This window comes from Sparus aurata, chromosome 4 (genome assembly GCF_900880675.1).
Source record: "Sparus aurata chromosome 4, fSpaAur1.1, whole genome shotgun sequence".
NCBI classification, from domain to species: domain Eukaryota; kingdom Metazoa; phylum Chordata; class Actinopteri; order Spariformes; family Sparidae; genus Sparus; species Sparus aurata.
The window spans coordinates 34,943,240-34,962,317 of record NC_044190.1 but is presented as its reverse complement, the minus strand read 5'-3'; the positions used below and the strand labels follow the sequence as shown (position 1 = coordinate 34,962,317).

Sequence of the window (19,078 nt, the reverse complement as noted above, 5' to 3'; positions counted from 1 at the left end):
CTGGAGAGACTTTTTAAAAGAGTTTCATATTGGCAGCGCGCAGGCACAAAAGTGAGAACAGTATATAAAAAGGGAAGCTCATATCTGCCGCGTGTGGCACTGATAGGGGGGGTGATGGATATAGCCGGTTGGAGGTTGTGAAAATGAACTCAAACGAAAGGGGATGTGGATCAAAGAGAGGGACAGCGCCAGTGATCATCGTTAGACTTCCTGCGGACCCCCACCGCCCCCCCCTCTTCCTTTACATTACCATTATTAAAAAGGAGAGGACTCTCTTAATAAAGTCTATTAATCACACCGGGGGAGTCGGTTCATCGGTTCACCCTCTCGCGAGGGTCTCTAATCAATCAAGCTCCCTGGTAATGTATTCATGGGAGATGTAAGAAAGGACTTGTTTGACAGTGTTCCAAGGAGGAAGAATTTATTAAGTTCCCTTCACCAGTCAGCCCATCCTGAGGAGTCATGAATGCATCCCGCAGCCCTACCCCACCCTTGTCCTCTCCGCCTGGCTACTGTGAATAAGAGAAAAAAAAAAGGGGGGGGGGCCGGCCTTCATAATGTGCGAAGCCTGTACAAATATTGGAACCGTCCAAAATATGTCCTCTCATTAACGGTGATGAGTGAAAGCCGGAGTATTGGCATTTGTCAGATACGCTCGGAGTGTAAAGGCACTGTCGTACAAGGCCTCTGCTGTGTCGGGGCGATGTCGAGACATCACTCTCCTGCGATCCTCTCAAAGGCCGGAGAAAATGTGTCTTATTAGTTCACACGAGGTGGCGAAATTCTGTGCTACACCGCTGACTAATGTACAAAGCTGAGAAAGCGCAAGGGGCCGATGGTTTGCTGGGCCCCTGCTAGTGACGTGTGAGCCGGGGCGGAGAGGGTGTGGAGCGAGGGGGACATCAGGCTGGTAAAAAAAACAAAACAAAAAAAAAAACAGGCGAGCAGCTGTTGGAGGCAGCTATGAGGCTTTCTGTTTTCTCCTATAAACCCACCCCTCGCGCTGTTCTCCTTTGTAAACGCTTTCTAGGTGGACCGACGTGGTGAGGAGATGAGCACCTTTTTTTCCGAGGAGGGCCGAGAAAAAACCCCCAGAAACGAAGGCCCCATGATTTTCCTTTTTACACACCGTTTTTAAAAGCATCGCCACAAATGTCAAAGAGTTGGGGGGGGGGAGAAAAAGTTAGGAACATACACATATTAAGGGGCTGAAACATGTTTTATAGAGGAGGGTGCATAATAAAATCTTTTTTAAAAAAAGCCTGTACTGCCTTTGCTTTGTCCTGAGGAAGAACTGAAAGAAGGCTATGCTTGGCTTCAAAGCTGCATTTCCATAATTGCCCTGTAACTCGGGTCCTGTCTGAGGGATCTGAAGGGGGCTGAGAAAAGCACAATCTTTCAGCTGGGTGAACGGCAAAAGCCCCAGCGCCTCTCCCTCTGGCCTGTCGGTGCCGTCGCCCCCTTCCCCACTTGTTGCCTTTTCGGGATCCAGTGAAAGAATTCCTCTCTCTAACCTCCATCAACAAAAGGCATGAAATCAGTGCCCTCCCTCTCTCCCGCTCCGGCCCCAGAGAATGTCACTCCTTCTCGGGGGCCTTTTGTCCTTTTGCTCGGCTCAGGGAAACACAACAACCCCTCTCTCTCTCTCCCTCTCTCTCCCAGCTCCCTGGCTATTCTTTAACGTGTTGCCGCTGCACTTTCACTTACATTCTCAATAATGAATGTGCCATAAAACATGCAGGAGACACCGAAGTCGCATATCTTCCGCAGGAACTTTTTTTTTTTTCCACCTTTCCTGCTTCTTTTGGGCTCAGGAGTGCGGGCCCCCGCGCATCTGACAAGTTGCCGTGCGGCGTGCGAGGCCTGTAAGCCTGTGTATGGAGGTATGCGGTGTGCGGGACATGTGTTTCCCCGAGTGCAGATCCCCTCCTTGCTCCTCCTGTGGTCAGCCAACACACAGGGGCCCGACCGACCGAGCCCCTGCTCTTGGCCCGGGCTGAGCCGCCGGGTGGGGGCACGTTTGACAGTGGCTCATAAAAGGATTAGTCCGCCGCACAAAGACAGTGGGCCGCTTCTAAGCCTGACTAGGTCCACAAAGGAGATGACATTTGTCTGTCTCGGTGGCAGGAGGGGGTGTGTCAGAACCGTCCGGCCTGGGGGTGTAGGAGGTGGAGGAGGTAGTGGTGGTGGCACTGGCATTGGTTGGGGGGGGGGGCTACACTGACAGAAGGGGTGGATGAGGTGAAAACACAAGAGTGACCCCCTTTTCTTCGCAGCGGCCTCCCCTTTCACGGGGCACCTCTGGCCCTCTCCAATGGGCTCCTCCAGTGTTTATTTACTCCCCTGTTTCTCCTCATTCACACGTGAACCTTCTGATGGCTCCATTGGCCGGAGAGCCTTTTTTCAGCCGGGGCCCCCGGTGCTGCCCGTCCACCTACTTCTCCACCCGGATCAATGAGCCGCTCTCGGAAAAGACAGATTAGGTTTCCTTTTAATGATTCCATCTTTCTCAGATTTTGTTCTTAATGGCTGTTTAACAGCACATTACTTTATTCCTCCCGTGTAGCTGCGGGGCCGGGGCCCCGGGTCATTGGAGGGGCGGTCCGCAGCGCTCAGGACAACATCAGCAACGTGATTAAGTTTATTTGCACTGTGTCAAAAAGCTTTCCCACACTCTTAGTATAAATAATTACAAGACAAGCGCTTTATATTGTGGGATGTATGAATGTGAAAAATCCATGATGTCACATTTAGATTAGTTTGCAGCTGTTTTTAATCCTTTAGTCTCCTAATACACACACACACACACACACACACACACACACATATATTTTTAATCTATCTTAACTTCTTAACTTCTCTCACCGCCTGGTGTTGAGCAGATTACTCCGTGCTTTTGAGGCAACTCGCAGTAGACTACAGTGGCGCGGTGTGGCCCCCGGAGACCCCCGCAGCATTTAACACAGCGTGGACCTCAGGAATAAAAAGAAAAAAAGACCGAAGTCAATGTTGATTATTGCTCATTAAGCCAGGAGGAACATCCACTTAACGTGCGAGGGAGGCGAGTGACACACCGCGTGTAGCTGCACAGCGAAATAATGTCGCGTCTAATGCGCTCTCACTTTGCGCTTTGGTGTCCGGGGAGCAGGTCGGACAACGTATGGCGACATAAAGCAGAAGGGGTGATTACTTTTGTTTGTGCAGAGGCTTTTTTTTTTTCTTTTTTAATCCCTAATTTCATGCACTGATCGAGAAGAGGAGGAGGAGGAGGAGGAGGAGGAGGCCCCCGAGTTTAGGGACGCGATCAGTGGCATTTTGGAGCGAGAGGTGGCCCCCCCCTGGAACCGAACATAGGAAATACGCGTCGTTATTTATGGTGGCGTCCACTTTGTATTTATAGAACAGCTTAGGAACACTAATTTATAAGATGATAAGTGGGAAACAAAATCTCTCCATCTTGCATTGATTGAACCTTTTTGGATGCGAACAGCTGATTTTCATTTTAATGATATAATCGTGGATCGTGGCGCGTCGCTGGAACGCTGGTCACCTCGTTAAAAACCAAAGGAAGTGGCTACAGAAAGAATTAAGAAAAAACAACAACAACTATTACATCAATCAGCTGACTGGTGCCACTGATGAATATGCATGGCGGCGGTTTAGACGAGGGCTCTCAGGGAAGATAATTGATTAGACAGGAGGGCTACACGGCGAGAGGAGCGTCCAAGTAAAAAAATAAATAAATAAAATTGACTGCGGAGTGTTTTGACTTGTTTTTTTTTTTTGGTTTTTTTAAAAAAAAAAAGCAGAATCCTGAACCTACAGAGAAGATACAGCTCGAGAGAATCAGCGCTTCTCGTGTTGTCCTTCGTTGAGCACGTGAGTCTGGTCGAGCTGAGTGTGACAGGAATAGAAAAATCGAAATAAAAAAAATAGAAATGCAATCATGAGTCAGTGTCCTTTCAAATCTGACCTATGAAAAAGAAATCAAAATCTGAATTTAATAAAGAATTATGATGAAAACACGACGATGCCAACGGAAATATGTGTTTTATTATTATTATTGTTATTATTATTATTATTAGAGGAGACTAAGTCAAGAAATCGAAGTTTTCCTTCCCCCCCAAAAAATACATGTTTTAATATATTTCTCCTCTGCTGCTAAATAAGAGGGATGAGGAAATAATCATTTGCATTACTGAGGCTGTCATGTCTCCTGTGAGTCTTTTAAAGGCTGCTGATTTATTTTGTCATCTCGGCGAAATTTGAATAACAGGAATATTGACGGCATATCTTTCTCTTTCTTGTCTTTACACTTTTTATTTCTTGAAATCTTTTATTTCACCTCACCTGATTTTTTTTCTCTCTCTGTCTTTGTAATGATTGAATGCGCTTTGAGGGGATAATTGAGAAGTCCTGTAATCCTCAAGTTAAGCAGCCGTGAAAGATTATTATTCTTTTTTTTTTTTTTTGATACTTCAGCAATTAATGTTAAAAAAACACACATTTTTATCTGCTTATTAAATGTTACCAGTTTTGCTGCGCTGTGCCTTTTTTGTTGGATATTAATAATAAAAATGCATGATGTGAATGTCTCAACTAAAAGGAGGGAAAAAAATCCTCTTTTCTTTTTATTAAATATTATTTTTGAACGTTTTGGCATTAATTATAATTCTCCTTTTAATCTATGCTTGCTGTTCCTTTTCCTTTTTTTTCCTTTTTTTTCTTTTTGAGAGGCATCAAAAACAAGCCTGCTGATTCATTTTCCGAGAGCTGTGCCGGGGCGTTTGTAGCCTACATCACAAAAAAACCGCCACACCAAAGCTTAAAAACACATTCAAAAGGTGACAGATTTATACGAGCAAAATATAACAATCGAATTTTATATCAACACTGATGGATAAATTAAGAATGGCCTCAAAAAAACGAGATTACAGGAGCAGAGGATGTGTGTGTGTGTGTGTGTGTGTGTGTGTGTGAACATGGCCGACTGCGAGTGACTGTAGAGGGAGCTCCAACACTAAGTTTACATAAACTTCCCCTCCTTCTGATAAGAAAAGCATCGCCACATGCAAATGATCACATCACGGTGCAGAAACAGAAATAAATGGACGTTATTATTGCTTCTACAGCGACGATATGTTACAATTATAACCAAAAATATCCCAAAAGTGCAGCAGCGTTTTGTTGGAGAGAGGAAAAGGTGTGTGTGTGTGTGTGTGTGTGTGTGTGTGATGATGATGATTGTATGGATAGCGTTACAAATCGAGCATGATGAGATCTGGGAGTTTTGCGCTGCGCATCTCTGAGATCAGCTTGAAAGCTCAGCAACGATCACCGCGAAAGCGAATTCATCACCTCAAATAGAAATAAAAACAAAAAAAATGACGTCTCTTTATGGAAGGCCGGAGAAATGGATGGAAGAATTATTCATTTTAACGCGACCGCTGCGCCTCCATAGAGGATAATCCCACAACATTAATATCCAAAATGTATGCCTCGCAATACTGGCGCTAATTAGCCTTAAGTCCCTCCACTACAAAAAGAAAAGTGTGATAAATCCCCCTCTCCTCGAATATTTACTTATCACCCGACCAAAAAGGATGGAAAAAAAAGGGGGGATGAAGAAGTGTGCGCCTCAGGCTGTCCACTAACACACACACACACACATATATATATATATATATATAAAGCTTGCAACGCACAACAACAACACGCAGCCACAGCCTCAGAAAGCAGCTGTCAAAATAACCCCAAATCATTTCTCTCGCTCTCTGTCTTTTTTAAAGTTGCAGCAGTTCATTTATTAGCCAAAATATAGACTTTCTTGTACAATTTGGTTCACAAGTATGTACATATTCTTAACTTTATATACAAAACATTTGAACATCAAATCCTCACAGAACTTACAAAAAAGAAAAGGAAGGAAAAAAAGCAACAAAAAAAATAAAATAAAATAAGAGGAAAAAACTCACAGACTACAGGTTCATACATTATTACATTAGCAGTTTTACACAGGACATGCTTACAATGTAAGTATACAGAGATGTATTATTTCTTATTTTACATTCCATATTCAAATAAAACAAAAGGGAAGAGAGGATGAGTGAGAGGTTAAAGAAGAAGAAGGCCTGGAAATTACACAGGGGTAAAAAAAAAAAAAAAAAAGAGAAAAAAAACGTGGAGTGAGAAAATAAAACTAATAATAGCCTCCTGAAGAGCTAAAAACACAAAGTGATATAAAAAATTGACAATTGCCTTTCATAAAAGAAAAACACGAGCCTGTGGTGAATTTGCATTGAGCTCATTTGCATGACCAAACAAGTAAAAGTGTAACATAGAGGCCCCCTCTTTTTTTTTTTCTTTTTTTTTTTTTTTTTTTAGACGGGAAAATTAAAACACAAGCGGCGCAAAAAACACAAGGGATAAAACAAAAAACAAAAAAAGCTAATTTGGGTAAATATGGCGTTTAGAAAAATGTGATATGGCATCAAACGTGAGAGAAAAAGAAAAAAAAAAAATCCCCACATGTCATTCAGCTGACAGCCTCACTTTATCTTTGAACTGGGTGGAAAGCTTTTTTAAACACTCTGCATCCAAGGCACTAAGATCTCTCTGAATCAATGTGGCAATGAAAATTAAAAACAGAAAAAAAAACAAAAACGCATTCATTGAACTGCCTGTAATCAGAGCTCCCATCCATCCATCCATCCAACCATCCTGGCTTTCCAGTAAAAAAAAAAAAGAAAAAAAGAAAAAAATTAAATCTACTTATGAGGAGTTTTATGTAAACCACTGAATACAAACACGTGGGGAAGGGGGAAGAAGGGGGGAGCCTTAAATATCACATGGGGATGAAAACAGATCACCAGGGTCAGGAAACAAAATAACAGTTTTCACCCAATTCTACATCTTTTACTTTTTTACTTGTTTTTCTTATTAAATGCTTTTTTTCTGATGAGGTTCAATATGCTCACACACACACGCGCGCGCGCTCACACACACACACACACACACATCACACACTGTATTCTGTAAGCTATAACATTGTAACACTGTTCATCTGTGTGGCCTGGCGAGAGAGAGGAGGAAACAAAACGCATGAACAGGCAACCAAAAAAAATAATAAAATAATAAAATAATAAGATAAAGAATAAAAAAAAAAAAAAGGAGGCGGAGGGGAAATGATAGAGAAATGGATGACGGGTGATGGACTGGTTAGTGTCTTTTGTTTTTTTTTTGTAGTCATTTTATACATGCGCGTCTCAGTGTCGGGGACATGTACCTGTGACTGGAGTCTCTGAACTATGACTCTTGTCCTCCGTTTGCCTGCTGCTGTAGAGGGCCAGGCCGGTGGCAGTGGCCTGGTTCGCCAGTCCCAGATAATGATTCGAGTTCAGTAAAGCCAGCTGGTGCGCCGAGAAGGCTCGGTTCGTCCAGTTCTGGATTTTCCCAACGGGACAAGAAGAGATGAGTCTGTGGGGGGCGATTATGGTCTGGGCGGCCGGCCCTGCGGAGTTGCTGCCGTTCATTTGTGGCGATTTACGCGGATTGTCGGGGGCCGTGGCTGTCTCTGCCAAAGACCAGATCTTTGGCTTTTGGGCCGGGGCAGGGTTGTTTTCTGAGGGCGGCGAGCTAACGGACACCGGGTTCAGTTTGAGCTGCTCCCCGTTCGGCGGGGACGCTTTGGTGTCCAAAGACGCGTGGTGGTGGTTGTGGTGGTGGTGGTGGTGGTGGCTGTGGAAGTGCTCTCCTCCTCTCTCCACGTCTCCTTTGCCCTCTTTGCCCACCGCCTTTAGAAACCTCTGGTCGGGCCCTTGTAAATCCTCATAGCCGTCAGAAATCTCAGAGTCACTCCTCCCGTCGAGTTTAATATCTGAATGCAGGTCGTCCTGGTCGTCCAAGTCGTCCTTGTTCTCAATATTTTCCGTGTCGATGTTCTCCAGGTCGATCTCCTCCTCGTCCTCCCTCTTGTCCCCCTCCTCCCCCTCGTGATCGCTGGAGTAAACATTCCCCTCTTCGTCGGTGCGGTTCCGGGGGGCCCAGGTCATCTTGTTCTCCTTCTTTAGCCTCCTCCGGGCGTTGGCGAACCAGGTGGACACCTGGGTGAGGGTCATCTTGGTGATGATGGCCAGCATGATCTTCTCGCCCTTGGTCGGGTAGGGGTTCTTGCGGTGCTCGCTGAGCCAGGCCTTCAGGGTGCTGGTGCTCTCCCTGGTGGCGTTTTTGGGTCTGGACGGGTCACCGAACTGATACTGGCCATATGGGTAAAAAGCAGGGTGGTGGTGGGCGAACCCTGGGTGCTGGACGCCGGGACTGTCTTTCAGCTCATACTGAGCACCCTGTGAAGACAAAGAATCAAGAGAGTCAGATCGGATTCATGACACTTCAAACATTCATCCCACCGGATCCTTCGCTTTTGAATTCTCCTTCGTGACTAAACAGAACCATTACGCACCGACTGGCGTGTGTGTTTAACGCAATAAAACAATAATGAGGCCATTATTAAAGCGTAAACAAACAGGACGCGTACTTTGTAATTTCGCCACAACTAAATTCCTCATTTTCTGTCGCACAAGCTTCAAAAACTACAAGAAAAAGGGAACAATACAACTATTTTCGACGCGTTTAAAACACTCGACGAGGAACCGACTGTACTTTTTCTTTTTTTCTCTCTCTCTCTGCACACGCTTGTTCCACACCTCCCCACCGCGCCTTGCATCAGTCTGTTAACTCTTTTGCTTCGAGTTTCTGGGGGTGAAATTAAGTGCCGACAATTAGCTCCGAGAAGAACTCACACTCTTTCTTTACGTGTTACTCTCTTTTTTTTTTAACACCTTCAAACTGAATTTCAAACCCAGAAGATTCAAAAACAACCAGCTCCACCGCGGCGCTCTGAAACTTAACTCCTAAGCAACAACAAAAAAAAAAGTGTCGGTAAAGCTTTTACCCAAAGGCCCCGTGCGCTTTAATTCCTAACACATCATCTTGACATAAAAAAAAGAAAAGAAAAGAAAGTTCAGAAAAAGAGCAGAGTGACTCACCAATTGATTGAAAATTGATATATCATTCGAGTAGGGGAGAAACGCTCCATAGCCCTGCGCTGCCGCGGCGAAAGGAGATCCATACATAGTGGAGAGGACGTTGGAGAGCGCGCCGGACGGACTGAGCTCTGTCCCGGACCGGGCATTGCCGGCGATCCCCTGGCGCTCCGGCGGGTATATCGGTCGGATGTACTGATATCCCAGCTGCGGGAAAGACATGGCGGTAGGAAAAAGGGGGGGAAAAGTCTGCTGCAGTCACACAAAGCAAGGGGAATTGCCTCGATATCCACTTTTACAGTGTGAGCATGTGAGCGACAAAAGGTGCGAGCAAGGGAAGTCTATATTTCCTCGGGAACAGCCAGTGTAAACGATCCGGTTGCGCCCCTTATTTTCTTCCTCTTCTTCTTCTTTCCACCCTCACTTCCCTATTGATCTGGATGGACTAAGGTCAGGTCCTTACAGATTGCTTTAGATTATTGGGACTCCCTTGCTCAGATTGACATTTCTAGTCGTTTAGAAGCCCCTCCTATTTCTCAAATCTCACCCTCTCTCATATACACCAAACAGACTCTCTCTCTCTCTCTCCTTCCCTCCCTCCCTCCTTCTCCCTCTCTCTTGCTCTCATGCTCTCCCTCCCTCCCTCTCTCTCTCTCTCTCTCTCTCTCTCTCTCCCTCCCTCGGATAAGTGCACTGACGTCGGGAGCTCTTATTTGAATGGAAGGTTTTCAAATCTCATTTTATGGCTCGCCAATCTATTTCATTTGTTATTTTGTTCGCGTCTGTCCTACCATAATTTTTTTGTGTTAATTCACTTTTTCTTTCTTGCTTTTTTCTTTTTTTTTTTCGACCACTCCGCACAACAGTAAGCATTTTGGCGTCAGTGACTGATTAACTTTTTTCTCCTTCTTCTTCTTCTTTTTTACGCACAAATGCAGAGAGAAAAAACTTTGATTTTTTTTTTTTTTTGTGGGAGCAGACTTGGAGTCTCACCTAGAAGAGGACATCGGTTTAAAAAAATAAAAAATAATAATTGGGAGGTGTAAATGTGAAGTTTAAAACCTGTTTCTACTTTTACGCACAGCTTTTTTTTTTAATGACGTTTATATTTATATTGAAAAAAACACTATTTCCACCGTCAAACAAGCTTATAACACAGAAAAAAACCCTGGAATTAATTAATAATGAATGTACTCGTGACTCCTCGTGCCTTGTAATGACCCTGGATCACAAGGTTACGCACACCTTTTTTTCATTTATCGCTCCATCACCGGCTGAGAGCTGTGTTTTCTTACACCGGGGGTCTTGGAGGTGTTTTGTTGGGGGGAGTGTGTGTAGGGGGGCGAACCCGGAGTCATCTCATTCTTTAATTTGAGACATCAAACAGCTCGCATGCAGCCACTTGACTTCAGAGAGAGAGAGACAGCTTGATGATAGGCGCATTACACCGTTAATGAAGACTAAGTGTAAAGCAGCAGCCATGATAAGCAATAAACACTTGAGTGGATTGGGGGGCTGGTGGGAGATGTTTATTCTGGGAAGCAAAGCACTCTGATTTCAGGAATAAAATAAAAAAATATGTAAAAAATAAATACATAATAATAATAATAATAAATAAAGATTATGAGCTTCAACTGCAACTTCTGCTACTGCTAATAATAATAATATGATAATAAACGAAGGGGAATAATTGGATATATAAGAATAAAAATAGCGCGTGGATAAACAAGATCGCCTGAAGGAAAAAAAAAAAAAAAAAAAAAGCTTAAGTCAACAAATAATAAAATGAAATAAAGGCTCTTAATCCACTTCCAGAACAGAGACGATCATCCGGACAGACTACAACTTCGAGAGAAATCCATTTTGGTTAATTTTTTTTCCTCGTCGTGCAACCTGATGTTTTCTTCTGTAAATAATGCGGGATTAGAGCTGAAACAAGGGGTGAGTCAGGATTGAAATTCCCTGAATCAATACACAGAAGTGTGTACGTGGGGGCAACAACAAAACCGGTAATCGCATCGCATTACCCCGGACTCTGTACCAGCATCTGTTCCTGCAGAAAACAACTGGCGGGGAGGAGGAGGAGGGCCGGGGGTTATTATTTCACGCGCTGTATTTGAATAAGGTATAAAGTCTTAATGCGTTATTGACAGCGAGGAGGAGGAGGAGGAGGAGGAGGAGGAGGAGGAAGAGGAGGAGGGGGATGAAATCTCATCAATCTCAGTTTAGTTTTTTATTTTTTATTTTTTTTGATAATGCGCTCCGGGGTTTCCAAGAACTCTCAACTTGTATAAACCTTTAATCTTCTTTTTTTTTTTTTGAAGCAGATAGTTATCATTGTCTGGGAGGGATAATAGCAGCTATAATTTCTCATATGCAGCTACCCATAAGGATACGCCTTGTTTCTGTAAAAAAAAAACAAAAAAAAAACTCTGTCCTGAATCCGTGTGTGTGTGTGTGTGTGTGTTCCCCTCCGCCGACATCCACCCCAACCCGGATTATGGGGTTATTAATTACAGCGGCTTGCTGGTGCCATCCGACCGGAATGGTAATCACTACATAGCAAGTCAATAGCACGCTCACACTTGACACACACACACACACACACACACTCATGCCATGTGCGCGCGCTCACACACACACACACACACACACACACACACACACACACACACGCTCATAAGATCGACCTGCAAATTGAGGGGGTCCAGACAGCGAAGTGAAGGGTGGTTAAAGATAAGTGGATGGTATTTGACATTTTAGATACACAGCGGTATAATAAGTGTAAAGAAGAAAGAGACGTTTAAGGAGGAGGGGAGAAAAAACACACACACACACACACATCCCAAACATCACACTGCAGAAAGAGAAGTGTGTGAGTGAGAGAGAGAGAGAGGGAGGGAGAGAGAGAGAGAGAGAGAGAGACAACGTGGCCGGGCCGTGATAAACGTTAGAAGTGAGAGTATAAATCTGAGAGTCCAGCGAGGTGTCTGCCTCGCTGCCGGCCGCCGAGCTGCGCTCTGACTCCGGATGGACACGTGTCTCATCCCCGGGACCATGTCGACTCACGACGCCCACCCTCTCTCCCCTCTCTCCACCCTCCTCACTCCCACTCCACAACTCCACTCCACTCCACTCCACCCACGCCGAGGACCGGGGGTCTGATTTATTGCCTCCAATCAAACGCACCACGCACTAACTTAACACTTTCACACCGACCCGGGAAACTGGCGTGGCCATAAAAGCATTAAGACGCCGCTCCCCTCTCCCCTCCTCCCCCCTAAAGCGAGAGACTCTCAGTAAACAGTAAACTAACCTCTGCCTGACTTCCGTACGCACACACACACACACACACACACACACACTGGAAAAGGCCAAAATCCAACACAAGCAAACATCATGCGACCTGAAAGAAGTCCCATTATTATTATTATTATTATTATCATTATTATTATTATTATTATTATTATTATTATTATTATTATTTATACTTTAAATTGTGTTTTTCTTAATTCTCGCGCGCTGGGAACACGCGGGAGGCAATTTAATTTGCAGTTGCTGTAAAAAAAAAAAAAAAAAAAAAAAAAAAAAAAAGGGGGGCAATCATACACGAGTGACTTGAGGGCTGTTTTCTGTTTTGTAGGGAGCTCTTTGACGGTAATTATGCAGATGACACAATTTCACATTCTCATAAGCAAACATACGCGGCCTATCGCTCAACAGTAGTCTCCTTATGCAATACACACAGGGCACCGAGCGACACGTCGCAAATGATGAACCGAGGCTCTGCAAAAACACACACACACACACACACACACACACACAGCGAGATCAAAGGCTTCACACAGAGAGGCACTTCAGATTACACATTTGGATCTTTTCCATCACGCCCCTGTGACAGGAAGGAGAGAAAAAAAAAAAAAAAAACTCTAACGCATCTCTTATCACACGTGGAATCAATTTTAAGGGAGCACCTCGCTGATCAACATCGGTTAATTACGGTGACGAATGAGGATTTAAGAAGAAAATGCAATTAATGACCCTTGGATGTGTGTGTGAGGGAGAGAGTGTGTGTGTGAATGTGTGTGTGTGAGGGAGAGAGAGATTTAAGATGTCTTGACTTTCTTGGAACAAAAACCAGCTCTCATTCTGTTGAGCAGCTCTTCAGTTTTTTTTGCACCTTCACCCCCCCAGAAAATGCAGCAGCTTGCAGAGTTTGTTACCAGACATTTATTATTTTCTTTATTTTTTGCATTTTCTTCACTTTTTCACCAGCAGAAAAAAAAGAACTGCTGCTGCAGATCCAACATGCAGGTGGAGCGATTTACAGCCTTTTTTGTTTGTTCCTACTTTGATCAAAATCAAGATCAAGAGGCCGAAATACATACAAGCCAGAAATATATTTGACATGTGTCAGAATGAAGATACTGAATCAGTGCAACTCTCTGAGAGTGACTGCTGGTATTATCCTATCTTATTACAGAGCAATTATTCCTCCACTGTGGGGAATACACAGAGCTGTTGTTGTTAATCAGAAATTGCTCCCACAGAGGGTTCAAACTTAAATCTGCGGGTAACCTAAAAAACTAGCTGTGCAACACATTCAATCTCCAAATATGCTCTTTCAGAACTCATGTCCCATTAGGGTGAAATAAAGGTCCAATAAGTCTGGCTTGTGTTTAAAAGAACAGCGCAGCTTAATCCAATAAATGAATTAGTTTTCTGAAATTAATTGTTCTTTGCAGCGGAAGCAAGTGTACTTTGAAAATACATTTAAAGTTTAATTTTTTCACTGTTGGGATAATTTAAATAGTATAATTTTAATTACATTACACCAGCCAATCATGCATATTAAGCAGATAGTCTAACTTTGATTTGCATTAGTGGCAAAGCAAAGCTTTTTTTTTTTTTTTTTTTTTTTTTTTTGGAGCCGTTGCTCCTGCTCAAACCATTCTGGAAACAAATTAACAGGCAATGGACTGCAACTTATTAAAAAACTGGGTTATGACGGGGCGGATCGGAGCGTGAATTAACGCACTACCTTGCAAATGTTTTACATTAACTTGTTAACTTCAGGTTGTAGGCGACTACTAAATTTGGGTTGAGCACGTGGATTGAGGGGAGAGATCCATTTTAGATTTCAGGGCCTAGAACAGAGCTTTGGCTCAGCGTGCCGGCAAGCTTATAGGTTTTATACAATGTGCCTTATGCACAGGCATTAAGTTAAACACAGCATCTATAGGTGGGATGGTGACAGTTATATGAAGAGCTCAGCTTATAGACTTGACTACAAGTGCTTCAAAATATAGCTTTAGGTGCTTATAGGCCCTTAATATCTGTCTTCCCTGTGAACTGATAACATTTTATATTACAGACTTTCTGACTTCCTGTTTTACTCAACAGTGTGTGTTGAAGCAATATCCTACTTTTTAATTCCTTGCTTTAATATTCCTTTAATGCCTTTGTGGGGTATTGTATATGATTCTCCCACATCCCTCTAAAATGTATCAGTTGTAAAATATGTTAAGAATCTGAAACAAATCTTAAACACCAACATAAATCTGGTACTATGTTGCTGTTTGGTTAATTGATTGAAACTGACCGGACAGGCCCATGCAAACAGCCGAGTGTCTGATTACTTTTCTCGGGATAGTTTTACTTCCAGCGCTTTGGCATGAACAAAGAAATCAAGAGTGTCGCCCCCCCACACCACCACCTGAGGGACCCACAGTGTGTATTTGTCGTATGGAGTCACTTTAACTGTCATTATTCTCGTAACAAACGTGTCTCAAGCCACGGACGGGACAGTCCGGACGGAGCTGAGATAGATGAGTATTTGTGGGTCAAGGTTGGACGATCGGTGTGAAAATAATCCAGGCCTGTGCAAGACATGTAAAAAAAAAAAAATATCACAGGGCTGCATGGAAGCAGCACACATGATCCATAAACCAGAACATTAAATCCAACAACTGATGTGTTATCACTTTATTTGTCATTTATAGTATTGCTTTTCACATGGCACCTCGTAAGGAGTCGCATCTTAATCTGCTGTGTGTAATAACACCATGCTCGCACTGTCGAGATTTGCAATGCTTTGTGAGCCCCCTTTTAACAATGCTGCATTGAAGGTGAGTTGTTTTCGTGTGTGTGTGTGTGTGTGTGTGTGTGTGTTTCCTCTCTGCCCACTCACTCTCACTCCATCTGCTGCAGTTTCCCCCCCTGTATCAGTAACACAAGGCATTGATTTTACGGTAAAGTCACTTTGTAAAGGGAATGAGTAACTCTGGGCCCCACTATCACTGTATTACACGGGTATGGCCCACGTAACAAGATGAACATTGATTCAGCATTACGGATGATCGATAATGAAATAAGTAACTTCGGGGCCAAATTAAAATGCAAGCTGGCTTGATGCTGCCAGCCTCTGTGAGAGGTGACAGCGGGAGGGAGGGAGGGAGGGAGGGAGGGAGAGGAGGGAGAGGGAGAGAGAAGGGCAGGAGAGGGAGGAGAAACTACAAGCTGGTGGCTAAAGAGACTTCTGTATACAGTGATGATGATGGTGATGATGTTTTGAGGATGATGATAGTGATCCTGATGGCTGTGGTGTCGCCATCTATCTTATCTGATAATAACAGATATTATTCACTGTGAAGCCGTTTCAATAAAAGCCACGATAATGAAGTTCACCTTACATTATTATCCACGATTGCTGTTTTATATCACTCCTGCACAACCATACATCATGTCCAAGCTTACACCTGTTGCGGTCAGGTTAAAGTCAAGCCGTTTTCAACTAAACATTTCAGTTTTGTGATAATTATTGGCTTTATTTTATATCATAATCTGAATCTGCAATCTGTAAATTGACCTGATCCATGACTCAGCGTGTTTAGTCGGAAGGGAATAATTCACCACTTGACATCTTGCGGTTATGTTTCATCATCGTCTGCCGGGAATAAAATTAAGAAATTTCTCTAGTTTATTAGTTTATATTTCAGACTATAGATCAGCAGAAAAAAAAAGTAAAAAATCTCTGTTCCTGGCACCCTACAAAAGGATCCTAAAACACTTCCAGCAGGCCACTCTGCTGTTTCTGTTTTGCTGTTCTGCTGTTTACTGTTCTAGTTTGGGATACACAGAACAGTTTATGAGCCGCGTGCGCCCGAAAAACCTGTCAAGTGCGACTAAACTCAGCCTGAAATTTAGCAGTTTATCTCTTAAACAATTGAGATCATTGCAATTCCTTTTTGCGTGCAATTTAAATGAAGAAAAAGAGGTATTTGCAACTTTATTCCTGATAAAAATGATTGACGTAATGTGTTAAAATGATTTATTCGGTGCACCTAAATGAAAACGTTAGGCGGTCCAGTGCAACATAGGTGAAGCGTTAGTCTGGAGCCCTGAGCTGTGCAGTTACGCAGTTTTCCCAGAGCATCCGCACTGTTCTGCTCTTCTGCAAGGAGCCAAACCCTCATCCATCCATTCGCATCCTCTCGGAAAACACCAACTATTTACCGCGGCGATCCAACAGGAAGCCTATCGCAATGATGTGTTTCAACCCATGAAAGAATAACATGGTTTGTCTATTATGGAGTGTCTTGATCCAGTGGTAGCCGGCGATGCCCTTTCGTGGCCCCATAGCTCGACACTGCGGCCAGACAAATATCAGTTTCCCAGCACTTTTGGCCCACTGAGCCAGACAAAGCCTCAGTCTTTCCAGCTGTTGCTGCTGCTGGTTTGAGGCTGGAGAAGAGGCAGCTGTACCAACACGGGTGAGCGGAGCCTCCTCATCAGTGTGGTGGCCTTACACGTTGCAGGGGGCGCAGGGAGGATAGTAGGTGGCATGGACGGCGATGAAGCCTAAATCTGGACATTAGCCGCCGTGAAACCGACCTCTTTTTCATGATGTCACAGTGACCACACATAATCCAAGATGGATGGTTGTAGGAGACACTGAAGTGAATATTTGGTTGCGTTACAAATCTGGAAAAAAGTCGTCTGTAGCCAGTGTCAACCGTGCTGACATTGGACGGATGCCATCAGTCACATAAGCAAGAAAATTAAAGTGTTCATTGTTCGGAGAGTATTACGTTACTGGAGCTGCAGGAAGTGTTTTGGCCGTTCATTTCTTGCATATGTTCCAAAATTAACATGTCGAACCCACATATTATTCTATAAATCCATAAGACATGCAGTTATCATATTTACAGTTTAATAACATTATTGAGGATGTGGTTTGTCCGAGGAGCTCACTTATCTCGAGGGTCACGATCGTTTTTCATACCAAAAACTACAAACGTCAACGAGCATCCGGCAGGAAAATGACAACACGATCGTCTGTATGAGAAACTAAATGTTCGCATTTGAGTTAACTGTATATTCATCCGTTTGTATCCTGATTTTCCCCCTTTGCAAACTTTCAACTCATTTGTCTTTTTTATAATTAGCATTTTCCTTATTAATTATTTACCGACTGTAGCAGAGTTTGTCTTCTTTGTTCTTCTTTAGGATTCAAATAGGATTCAGTCACCTTGGGAGATCTGCAAGATTGTGACAGATTTTGGCTTCCCATCCGGAAAAAAAAAATAATAACAGCGAGTCTCTGTGGTTGAGTTAAAGCAATTATTGAAAAGAGGGAGCTGTTGGGGCAGATGGAAAAAAAAAGAAAATGCAAAAACACTTCCTGGAAACACCACTTCGTGTTGAGTGAGGAACGTTAACAATGGCATCATGAGAAAAATACCTCCTTCCTCACTGGCATCTCCGTCACCTTGTCTTTGACTATCTAACACTCGGTTTGCATGAGTGGCGTCGGGAGCTATGAGAGCAGGTCCTGTCATGGTGTGTCACGGAGGTCGATGGGTGTGGACCTGGCTTTTTATAATCAGTCCTATTGAGTGGCTCAGCATGCCAACGGACTGAGGTCAGAGGAGACTTTACAAGCAAACACTCAGACCTCAGCGGGGCAGCTTTGATAAGGACTTACCCACCCAAACACTGCACTTATTAACGAAGACGGTGCCAAGTGGTGAGTGACACGGTGGATACGCAATACACAGGTGTGCATCGGAAAAACGCGCCGTGTTTATTAGCCCATTACGGCTAAAACACCAACGAACAGGCCCGTGGGTGCAACAGACGTTAATGACTCTGAGAATTACAGTGACAAACTACCGCCCTGGCCGCGCACCATGTTACCACTGTAAACAAAAGGCAAGATGGCAAAGCTGTACCTGTTTAATCAAAAACATGGAAACAAAACCTCGGTAAGCTTTGTTTGAGAGGCTGCAGGTTTGGCTTTTTGCTGCTTCCTTTTAATTTGCATCCACCAGTAACTGTCTGTAGTTTTAAGGAAGCTCGAGTTGACATGTACATATGTTTTTCACTTTTATTTTTTTGGTTCCTTCTATACAATGTAGAAAAGAAGTAGTAGAAGCCAACGTGCCATCGCCCATTGATTTGTCAACGACTGTTTTGAAGCCCTCAGTTTGGCGATTTGGCCGCTGCCATCATTCTTTGGAGCCAGAGGTGACCGTATTTGGAAGAGAGGGTGGACGTTGGGAGGAGCGAAGGGTGGATCTGACTGAGAACCCAAGGACACTACGCCGTGGTCGCTATTTGAATGATCTATTTCACTTTAAATGTGATTTGAATTTACTAAATGAACATGACTTTGTATTGAAGGAGACTTGCAGCTAGAGATTGAGACCAAACTGTTTACTCAGATAAGAAAATAGAGTTAAAAGGAGGGTCATATTCTCATAAGCTTACATACAATTGGATGTGTTTTTGAAACCAGTGGAGATGCTCCCGGTTGGCCATGAAAAAGAAGGAGGCTGTCCCCTTCTTCTATACAGTCTTTGGTCTCAACAACACTCGTGCAGAGACATATATCTCAGCATCTGATAGAAGATAATATAATCATTGGCGGTTCCAGGAGGATGGCTCTGTGGTGGTGTCTGTGATGCCCTGGCCCTTTTGTTTATAGCACCACTGTTTGGTCGAGGTGCTGGTGACAAGGTACATCAAAAGGTAGG

At 43.6% G+C, this 19,078-nt stretch overlaps 1 protein-coding gene across 1 annotated transcript; it reads right to left on the bottom strand.

Moving 5' to 3' along the window:
* Positions 1–5,777: 5,777 nt before the first annotated feature.
* irx3a (iroquois homeobox 3a) lies at positions 5,778–9,607 on the bottom strand. The gene is made up of 2 exons (XM_030413273.1): positions 9,045–9,607; positions 5,778–8,342 (listed from the first exon to the last, which is right to left on the bottom strand). Exons 1-2 carry the CDS (start codon positions 9,261–9,263, stop codon positions 7,266–7,268), a joined length of 1,296 nt encoding a protein of 431 aa, XP_030269133.1. The 5' UTR covers positions 9,264–9,607; the 3' UTR covers positions 5,778–7,265.
* Positions 9,608–19,078: the final 9,471 nt, after the last annotated feature.